Below are 11,445 nucleotides of genomic sequence, written 5' to 3' on the forward strand. Positions count from 1 at the left end.
GAACTCCTGTTACTGGCTATTCTTTTAGCACCTGATATCTCTCCTCAGCATTATGAATCATGTAAGTGACTTTGTTCCAGTAATAGATGCACCATCTCAATGCACTTCTTAAGAGCTAAGCACTTGAGGTGTTAATGAGGTGTGCAAAAGTACTATATAGTGTTTTCTGTAATTGGGCAACAGAACATAGCATTATTTTTGAGTGTGCCTTGTTATGTAAAGCACAGCATCAAGCTGATACTAGTGCTCAGCTCTGCAATTTTTGCTGATTCATAGCTTTTCGTCCTTAGTGCCCTGGGGAATATTTGCATGTGGAAAGGTCAAGGGAATGTGAAACAATCTAGCAGCTAGAGATTTCTGTTCATTGCAGATTGGTGTGCGGCGCAAACTGACACAATTCAAACTTAGACCTCTCTACCAATAATCCTAGTTCTTACCTGCAAGCATCAACCTTCTTACGTATAAGAGGCAATTTAATTCTTCCATGAGCTCAGCCTTGAGTAGTACAAGAGGCACTTGTGCTAATTTCATGAAGTGGGATGCGTTGTAATCACTAGATACAGGTTTTGAATACTCTAAGTACAGGCTGATACAGGCTTGTGGAAGAAGAAAAAAATCTCCATTTTCTCTGCAGTCTCGACCCCCTTACTTAATGAAACAGCTCCTTCTAGTCCAAGAGTACTACATCAAGACATTACAACTCCTACAGAAGTAAAAGACTTGCATTTTAAAAATAGGCCCAAATTCCTTAACCTTAGACTGGCAGGGATTTTGCCAGTAAGGAGCCCAGCTGACTGTTAAAGATCCACACTGTCCATCTCCACTTTGCAGTACAGGTGGCCACTAGTGAGGGATCTGCAGGCCCCTTTGGATTCACAGAGAACTGAGGTCTGTAGACAAAATCAGACAACCAGGAACAAGTGGCAAAACAGCACATACAGCCCCTGTCACTATACTTACACACCTTCCCATTCTGCTGCATCTTTCTGTCCCTTTAATCATCACTGATGCAGGGAAAGGGTGGCTGATTTGCCTGAGGGAGCTACTGCAAAAACCTGCCAAATTCAAAATGTCTACCTGGACCAACTGGAAAAAATAGATAAGATTTTGTGTCACATGAGCTATGCTTCAGATCCAAAACCGAAGAAACAAACCTAAGAATTGATGTTTTATCTCAATCACTTGTCCAATTTAAAAGTGTAATTAGCACCAGGAAAGCCTGGAGGGGGCTGGGGCTATGGGGCACGTTGGGAAGGATTAGATGACTAAACCTCGTGGAGGAGATACAAGCAGTTGGCACATATGTGCGGATAGCAGAGAGTAGGGGATAGAAACTTGCATTTCCAGTCAGTTTGTGGGAGTGTTTTAATATTTAGTATTTTTCATCTGGAAGTGGCTTGTCAACTTCCCTTAAGCATTGTGAGTACAAAGACAAAAAGATGGTGATGTCCTTGTATTTGTAAAATGTGATGGTAATTGGTTGTTTCTACCTTCTATCATTACACTGCTGAAGTTTCTACCTTCTATCATTACACTGTTGAAGTTCATTATGCAGAATAGTGGCAGACTGGTGTCATTCCTGCAGTATCCATCAGGGTGCTGGGATGCACGTTTGTGGAGTCCAAAAATTTTTACTGCTTTGCTGGGGGAAACTGGATATGCAATCTGGAGTGGTGGAGATGTATATTTTGTATTTGTTGATGTGGCACTAAATCTTCAGCATTTACTTCCAATGATGAGTTTAGCAATTTGCAAGTTTTATTTGAAGGTAAATAATAAGATTTCTAGAGGCCTTTCTTTCAATATAAGTTGTCATTACATAATGATTTTTTATACGTGTTCCATATAAAAGAAGGAAAAAAAAAGAAGGTCAAAGAAGGAAAAACCCAGCAAGCTGGAGTTGTGTAGTTCTTTCTTGCTACACTTTTTTGTGATGTTCAGATGATTCCTTTGAAGATAAAATCTAGGTCCTTGGAGAATTGTCTTTTATTAACATGTCAAATTGGCAGAGCAAGTGTATTCTCACTTGAAACAGGTAATGGTTAGTAACTTTGTGATGGAATCAAAGAAAGAGTCTAGGAGAGTTAGTCCAAATGCTAAAGATGCCAATTGTATGGCCAAAATCTTGTATTCTTCTTGTAAGAAGCCAAATCCCCTCAGGGAGGGATAAAGCTGTTACCACTGTTATGAAAGGGCTTCCTTGCTTGCAGCTTTTGATGAGCAGCAAAGATTATTGTGGAGAAAGAGTAGGATTCAGCTGCACACTTTTTCTGGGATCTGCTGAGGAAGGCATTGCTGCACACTGCGGAATGAGAACAAGGTAGAATGAGTGCAATGTCTCCCTTGAATTCCTGAGCATCTACCTAATTGATGACTCACAGGCAAGGCTTAGCATAGCTCTGCCTCAGACATAATCACTGGTTCATTTTATGTTAAGAATTGTCTCTCTCAGGAGAGAGGCTGTGTCGTGGGTATTTTTGTTGATTGTTTTGACATGGACTGCCTCCTTGAAATGTTCATGAAGCGGTAACAGGAAAGAAGAGGTGGATTTATCTCAGAGTTAGAAACGGTCTTTGAGACAGTGGACCTGAAAATAAAAAAAAATAAATAAAAAAAAAAAGAATTATAATGCAGCTCTACCAGCAAGTTGCAGTGTTGTTGCTTTGGGCTGAAGCACTGGCATTTGAGGAGATGGGTAGTTTGATCTAGATGTGTTTCAACAAGCACTCAATGACAGCACCTGTACACCTTGCAGGTGAGAGTATGTCAGGAGTACCCTCAAAAACCATGGGAGAGGCACCTGCAACAGGTTTGGCTACTTCCACCCTCCACTGCCCTTGGGTAATACCATGTGCTTTTGTGCCACCACAATGTAGCTGACCCATGTATGCTTAAAGTACCCTCCTTAGGGTATGCAGCACATGGTTTTAATTTCATGCTGTAAAAGCACACCAATGTGATAGGCTGCAGCAGAGCTCTCACATTATTTTAGAGACTTCAAAGTGAAAGAAACACCAAAAAATGATTTGTTCTACTCAGCACATTGCTCAGTGTGGATGTAGCCAGTGTGGGTCTCTTGACCTGAGAGCCAGAACACCAGTCCATAACCTTGCTGCATTTACTTGAATCCAAAGGCAAGCTTCACTGTCCATCTACCAGCAGGGTTATACCTAGGTCTGTGCCACATTGTTAGCAGGGTAATTGTCATTGTCCTGATTGTTTTCCCTCATCAGTTACTTTGGTGGTAGCTTGCTACATTGCTATATGTGGTACATAGTCTAGAGAGAATGATGTGGGTTTTCTGTAAGGTCATGAAGCAGGCATCATTGTTTAATCTGGTGACTTTTTAGTCTTGCATTGTGAACTCAATCCTTTGAAAAGGTAGTTATGGCTCCAGTATGTTCTTATTAACAGCCCTTCCTTTATTCAGCCCTGCTTCATGACCTTAAAAAAAAATTGGACCCTTTAATATTGGCAACATCATAGTATCTCTAATGGCCTAGGAGGGTAAAGGAAAGATTGGAAGGAAAAATTGTACCTCTTTTTGGAAAAAGTAATTATGGCTAGAGAGAAAATGCTAAGCTTTTGGCACGTGTGCTTCTTCATGTCTCCCAAAGAAAACATTCATCCTGCATGTGTGTCTAAAGGATTTTATATCCCCTGATGGCTGAGCAAGAAGGCTTCTCTCTAGGTAGAACACTGAGGAAAGTGGGGTCATTCAAGGAGGCAGAAGGGAACAAAACCTTCGTTACTGGGTAGAGGGCAACTGGACTTTATGCATGTACTAAGAAGTGCTCACATGATTATAGTGTTTCTTAGATTTTTCCTTTACTGCCATCAGACTTTTCACAATACTACTAAGCTGCCTTTTCAGGAGGCCTTATGGCAAAGGCAGAAATTGAGAGGCAATGAGAAGCAAAATTTTTGTTTTTCTCTTCTACTTGAAACTCTAGCACACAGGATTATATAGCCAATTCTTCCCCATTCTACTCCAAGGCGACAACTTCAAAGCAGCCTGCATGTCACAGTATGTGACTGTATGGTCTTCCTATGACAGATTACTGCTTACCAACAACTGCAGCCATCAGCCTGGGAAGAACTGGCTGAATTACCTATGTCAGGAAGAACAAACTTTCAACTAGCTGGCTGTTTGCAATAGCAGGGAACCTGTCAGATATTACACCCTGACCTTATTGGCTTTGGATACCAGACATGCAATGCAGGAGGGCAGAATATACACAAATTCCTTGCCAAGATCATACAGGGAAGAAAAATTATTTCTGCTACCCAGTTCAGGGTTCACATCTATAGACACACAAAGGATACATCATGCAGGTACAGAACAGATTTCAGTGCTGAATATCTCACCTACAGCCCATTTACACCTCAATAGCTTTAGAGGAATTGGATGAATGTGGAGGTACTTGGAAGTGAAGTCATGCTTCAGTGGAAGAAAAAAGTTCTTTTGAACCCTCACAAACAACTTCAGAACTTTGGAGGTTTATTCTGTAAAAGATGTAGCACAAGCAGATGGAATAGCTGTTTCTGCTGTCCTTCTCTGCCCTCCAGCACAGATAACAACAGATTCCATATAGAAGACTCAACACAATTATTTTTCCTAGCATAAGGAAACAGTTCAGTCTTTTTGCTTGAGTCGCTGAAATCTTTTCTTGTGGGACACAGACCCTAGTAGTCCCCTGACTCTCAGCTACATGGTCAGTCCTGTTAGAAATGGCTCAGTCTTCAAAATAGGATTAAATAAAAAAATAGGATTTATTAAAAGAATAGAGGTAAGCAAACAGCACTGGGTGCACCGGGAGTCTCCGCTCCACCAGGATGCACACCAGCCACATCAAGTACCTGATTTTTATACTCCTAGACTAATACGTATTCATTACTACTTCTAAAAAAACCAGGTTATTATAATTAGCTTCCAGGGTCCAGTCCCTCCTACTGGAGCATGCGCATCAGTCTCCAGTGGTCCCTCTGGGGGTCTCTAGGGGTCTTTCATGCTGAAGGCTCATAGTCTTCCTCTCCAAGTTTTTTTCTTGTCCTTCCCCTTTGTACTCCTTGGCACCATATCAAGTTTATACAGCATCCCCTGCAGGTCTTGTCTCCTAGCCGTCCTTCAGCTTCTTTTTTTTTTTCTTCTTAATCTCTTGGCCACCTGGCCAGATATCAGAGGCTTGCATAGTATCCCATAACAGTCACTAGTTGTTATCAGTTGTTCTGAAACCCCCGGACATCAAAGACTTCATACAAACACAAATAGCTTTCTTATTAAAACATTCCTCATCAGCCATTCACAGGGACAGTCAGACCTATAGCAGTGTTAAGTCAATCTCGAAGAAGACAAAAAAAAGGCTGTAACTGTTAGAAATAGAAGTTCGGAATAACAAAAGTAAACAGGTTCATAAATTTGAGGAGCATTTTCTGAAGACTTGATAAATTGACTAGAATGAGGGGGAGACTGGGACACACTGCATCTGTGGTTCAAGAATTAAATTGCCAGTGCAGGACCCAGAGGCAGACAGGACTGTTCTTTATTGACACGAATTGTTAAAACATTCCTCACAGTCCTGAGGCTATTAAGAAGCTACTGATGTACCTGTGGTCAGGGTCTATGCCCGTCATTGGCTCATCCTCAGTATGGGGGAGTCTCATCTCCCAGTCACAGGGCATGCATCTGCATATACCTATTTATGTTTATATCTTTTCAGGTTTCACATGAGAGCATATATAACAGAATGACAGCATCCAGCCTGGCCTGTGTCTTTGGCTTGAATTTGATCTGGCCGTCTAAAGGAACAGTTTCACTGAGTGCTCTGGTACCTCTGAATCTCTTCACTGAACTACTGATAGATTTCTACGTGAATATATTCAACTCCCGAACAGTGCCTGGTGAGGTCTTACCTTAATGTTCCCAGAAAGGGAAATGACGTTAGACTGCCTAAGGAAAATGTCTCCGTGCCACGGAAATGTGCTCCGTGGTAGGAGCTTTATATTCAGTTCCCTCTCCTGTAAAAAACAAACAAACAAACAAACAAACAAACAAACAAACAAAACCTTTCAATACAGAGTAAAGTTTCTATAACTTTCCAGGTACCAAAGACATTGAGAGAAGCACAGTGCCCCATGTGTTCCTCTCAAATGGGAGAATATGAACATTCAAAGACCTATAGGTCAAAGTGAATCCCCTTATTAAACTTGAACAGTTGACAAAAACAGGTATGTTAAAAAAAAAATCATGACAGTAGGTGACACTGTTATTTGTTTAGGGATCTGAAGACCTTACTATATGACATTATTTTCTGGGGCCATGCAGAGCTAAATTCTGGACCACACCTGACTGTACAGCTATTTTGTTGTTATTTGTTTGTTAGAAATTTCTCTAAGTTAATAAAGATGGAATCAATTTTTAAGATATTAAAATGTCTAGACCTATTTTTCCCTATATTTAAGTGTTTTGTTTTATACAGAAAGGTGTGTGCAGTTGTGGCATGTCAGGCTTGCTGCTGCTGTGAAGTATTTCCTGGATAATATGAGCTGTGCAGACAGCTAGCTAGTTATGCTTGCAGATTTCTAACTTATGCAGTTAATCACTGTACCTACACATGCAAAATGTGTGGAAGGTCCTTTTTATTGTAAGTTTAAATGAAGAACAATAATCTTACATTTTTACTCTTGGTACTTGTAACCTTTATCAGTGGAACATTAGTGAGTGCATAATAGATAATACAGAATAACTTTGAGAAAAGTACTCCTTATGTTTGGGCTGCATGCCTTTGCAGTTTAAGTTGATGGAAATTTGTTCTTCAGATTGATTTCTCTAAAAAGCAGTAACAGCAATAAGTTGGATAATATACCTAATGTCATTATTATACATCTAAAGTCTGTTATTAGACTCAATGTGAATAATTAGCCAACATAAAGGGAGATTTTTCAGTGTTTCCCTTCTAACTATGCCATTGATATTGCTCGTATTTGATGAACTCTAAACCATTACTCTTTCATTGTTTAACACTGATTAGTGTGGGTTGGTGTAATGAAATTATTGGTGTAACAAATTTTTGCTTGCAAAGCAAAAGAAAATGGTTAAAAATAAAAGGTAAGCAGTATTTGCCCTAATGTTCACATCTTCCTGCTTCTACAGAACTATGGAAACAGACTTCAATAGAACTACTTGCCTCTGGAGGACAATTTAGACATCCCCTCCTCTGCAAACAAAAGCTGCTTTTTATCCTGAAGGTTCTAACTAGTTGATGACTTGTACTTCTCACCTTCCTCTCAGCAGTTATGAATTGCCTCCCTATGTAATGGGTGCAATAAAATCTTATTGCAGTGGGTAAAGATGATTTGTTTTTTTCAGCAATTTAGGGAAATAACCAAACATTCTGAGGGCTGTCATGCTGGATGTGCCAGGCCTTCATTTGCCCAGTAGGTGTCATCTATAGCATTAGGCAATGATTTGAAATTTGAAAAATACAGAGGCTTTAGAGCAAGATCCGTTAGGACCAACTTTCCACATCATAGTCATGTGTTTTTGGTAGTTCATCCAGTGTCTTAAGGACAATTTTTTGGCTTTTGAATATTTATGAGTAAGAACCACATATGACTCCTATTTAAATATAAAATTATGCATAGTACAAAGAGAATAATTAATATTTATTCATGATTGTTGCATTTCAGCAAAAGGAGGTTGCAAAGGACACAACTGTCTAGATTTTGTATTGCAGTTAATATTGGTTTTGTCTGAGTTATCAGTAACAGCACCATAGCTTGTGTTATGGAAAACACACGGTTCTGCTCAGTGCTGTTCAGTGATTTGGCATAGCATGGTTCTGTGAATCAGCAGCGTGTTCTTAACATACGAGGAATGTGGCTTCAAGCCCGTGGCTGAGGCTGGGAATCAACAAAACCTGAATATTTTTCCACTTTCTGACCTTGGTAAAAATACATATGTATAACTTTTAGACTTGCCGTCTGTAAAATGAGGTAGCACTTGGCATTAGAAAAGTGCTTTGAGATTAAATGCTGATAAGCAGTATAAAATAATTGTTTTCCATTTCCTTTGTGCTCTTCCAAAAATCTAGCGGTATTAAATGGCATTTTAAATGTAGTAGTCTTAAGGCTACACTGCATAATGGGAATGTGATTACTGGATGGTTTTAAGGTACCAGATCCCAATGGGGTGAAATCCCTAGTTCGTGGAAGCCAGCTTTGCTTGCTGGGGGGAGATGGGTCTACCTCACTTTGAGAAACACTCCGTAGCCAGTAACTTAGGCTCAGGCGAGGATCTCAGTGAAGTAGTAATTTATTCGCGATTACAAGGGCGGGCATCCCACAAGCAGGAGCGTACCTACTAGTCACACAGTACTGTTTATATACTTTATTTCTCAATGACCAGGAGCAGGAGAGCACGCCTACTAGTTCCAAAACACAGTTTATATACTTCTTTGATGACAGGACCCTCCCCTGTTTTCCCACTGAGTGGGTAATCCAGGTTCACAATCTATCTGATGCTTCACAGACAATGCATGGCCTTCAGTTGCTGGCCTGTTAAACTTCAAATTTCTTTTGACTGTTTTACTGCTTGAAGTGGTAATGTTTCTTCACTTACCTGACTTGACACCGTGATTTTCACCTAATTGTTCTAAGGAGTCTGGTTGCATTTTACAAGGTTGCCTGCTAAGTTTTCTTATCACTGCAAGCATATCTCATTACCACATTTCTTACCCTTAAACGATGTAACTCTGCAAAAACATTTATATTCCCACACTCACAGACATAGTTCTCCAACTCATCCTAGGTTGGGAAAGAGCAGGGATTGCAAAAAATGAACATCCCCTCAGCTAGTTTGCCTGGCTGTAGACACACCACGTGCTAATTAGAAGCAGTCACTCCTTGGTATTGGTCACATGCCAAACTGTAGGTCTTTCTTTGAGTGCTTTGTAAGCTACCATTTCCCAGCAATTTATAACACTCATTTACTGAATGAAGAGCAAAGTGGCGTTTTCTTCTTTCGAGGTGGCTTCTTTCTTTAAAGAACAGGTAACATCTGTTATCCCTTGGTGTGGATAATTTGTTGCCATGTAAGAAAAATAGAGGCTGTGGTTCTGGTTGCCACTAGCGCTGGTGGGGGCAGAATGGGGCACGGGGATGGTGCGCTCCTGCTCCCCATCACCTTCCTGCCTCTCCAATTGGCAGCAACAAGAAGCACCAAGTGTGGCTGTGACTTCTACCCCAGTCTTTCCTTGCCAATTTGTTCATCACAGGTAAGGAACTTCCCCAAATCAATTCACACCTCAGTAGCCAAACCCTCCTGATGAGATCCCAGCTGGTCAGACCTCTCTAACCACCCCCCCCAACCCTAAAGGAGCTGGCAAAATCCTACATCTGCCACAGAAGCCCCTGATCTCTGTCCTGAGTGCCAGATTTAACTATGACATTAAATCTGCTCTCATGAATTATTCAGAAGGGTTTGGAGTGAAATTCATGTTAGAGAAATATATGTTTCAAATTTCCTGACTTTAAGAGGAGTCCTGGAGGTGTCCCCTGCAGTTACTTTGATAACAGTTTCTCTTTACAAATGATAATTGCACAATTCGAGCTTTTGTACAGTGTGGCCTTGTGAACTCTTCTCTCATATCAAAGAACAATTTTCAGATCATTTCCATAGCAAAAAGAAAGTGCTTATGGAGATAATCTGTTGGAAACACACATGCTGGATTTCAGTTTAAAACAATAAAATGCAGTCATGGAATGAGAAATCAAGTGTTGCCTAGCTGACAATATACAGAGAATAAATTGCCTAAGTATTTTAGTTTACTGAGCTGTTAGGAGTTGAAAATTGGTCCCAAGATTAGTCTGATTATCTGGATGCTTCTAGCAACAAGCACTGAAGGGGGAAAGGAGTACTTTTCTACCCTGAATCTATGAAAAAATGTAGGAAGATCGAATAATATGTCATTAACCAAGGGGGGTCTTTACAGTTCTTACAAAAAACTTCCATGTATTAATATCACTTACGTGTGAGCAAACGACCTGCATGTGCATGCTGTACTCCTTAAGCATCACAGAATCTCTCAGAGCCTTGCAAACTTTAATATTGTTATAAATGAGGTCTCAACTCAATCTGAATTTTGTAATATTTATAAAACAAATATTTCTATTAGGTACAAAAGGCAAGTAAACAGCGCTGGATGTGGGGGGAGTCTACGCTCCACCAACACGCACACATGAACATCAAACATTCTAAATATAAAGAACATAGCTTTACATACTAAACACAAGTACATGTATGCCTATATATACGTACAATCAGAAAAGGTAACAAACAATCCTTTAAGTTCCATGACTTAACAGTCTCCATTTTCCACTCCTTTTCTAGATTACATACAAGTCTCCATTTTCCATTCCCTTTGAACAATATGTCTCGCTTTAAGTTGTCAAGCAACTCGGTCTTCAGGCCTTATGTATCCCGTTCTTCCTAGATTGAAGAAAAGCATATCCATCTCCTTTTCAAGGCCAATAGGCCTGGGTCAAAAGGCATGTCCAGGTCAACGGGGCATAACAGCAAAAGCCTGCTGACAACAGTCTGTGCTTCATGCTTGTCACATTTTGGGTTGGGGAGGTTTTGGACTGAACATGCTCTGTACAGAGTTAGTTCAACCATAATGCATTAAATCCTGTGTTCGTTTCGTGTTTAAACGCAATCCTTAGACTGAGTGTGCAGATCAGTGTATGTGTATGTCCATCACAGCAGACAGCCAAAGCTGCTCTGCTACAGTCTGCTGTTGCCAAATATTAGGACTTACTGCATGCCAAGTATGAGTGGGCTGACATATTCAGTGCGTCAAGGTCTTCATAAACCCATCTTGAATCACTTCTCCTTTAATCTGGCCAGCAGGGTGTCCCAAAGCTGAAGAGCAGGAGGGGGGGAGCCACCTAGAATATGTCCCAAAACATGTCCGACACATTGTTAGACACCAGCACTTGCATACTGGGTGCTTTTCTCTTGCTTCTGTGCACTTGGGCATTGCTCAGTGCAAATCAACTGCTGATTTGGTTTCTGTGAGTAAATGGTCATCACTTTCAGAGGCAATTCTCCTGGACCTTCCCAGCAGTGAACTTATCCATCAGCCTGTTATAAATGAGGTCTCAACTCAATCTGAATTTTGTAATATTTGTAAAACAAATATTTCTATTAGGTATAAAATGCAAGTAAACAGCGCTGGGTGTGCGGGGAGTCTACGCTCCACCAACACGCACACACGAACATCAAACATTCTAAATATACAGAACATTGCTTTACATACAAAATGCAAGCATGCCTATATATGCTTACAATCAGGAAAGGTAACAAACAATCTTTTAAGTTCCATGACTTAACAGTGTCCATTTTCCATTCCTTTTGAACAATATGTCTTGCTTTAAGTTGTCAAG

The 11,445-nt window shown here is 40.4% G+C and overlaps 1 protein-coding gene across 7 annotated transcripts in view; it reads left to right on the forward strand.

Annotated features, from left to right (window-relative positions):
* The window catches only part of LOC309879809 (rho GTPase-activating protein 8-like), a 108,581-nt gene extending 99,257 nt beyond the window's left edge, over positions 1-9,324 (forward strand). For 6 of the 7 annotated variants that reach the window (XM_082764021.1, XM_082764027.1, XM_082764024.1 and 3 more), the window contains one exon: positions 5,721-7,145. In XM_082764021.1, coding sequence (XP_082620147.1) covers positions 5,721-5,918 — 198 coding nt within the window. In that variant the 3' untranslated portion in view covers positions 5,919-7,145. The other variant, XM_082764023.1, reaches the window with a different exon arrangement.
* Positions 9,325-11,445: the final 2,121 nt, after the last annotated feature.

Source organism: Aythya marila (genome assembly GCF_965140915.1).
Source record: "Aythya marila genome assembly, chromosome: 1".
In the NCBI taxonomy this organism is placed as follows: Eukaryota; Metazoa; Chordata; class Aves; order Anseriformes; family Anatidae; genus Aythya; species Aythya marila.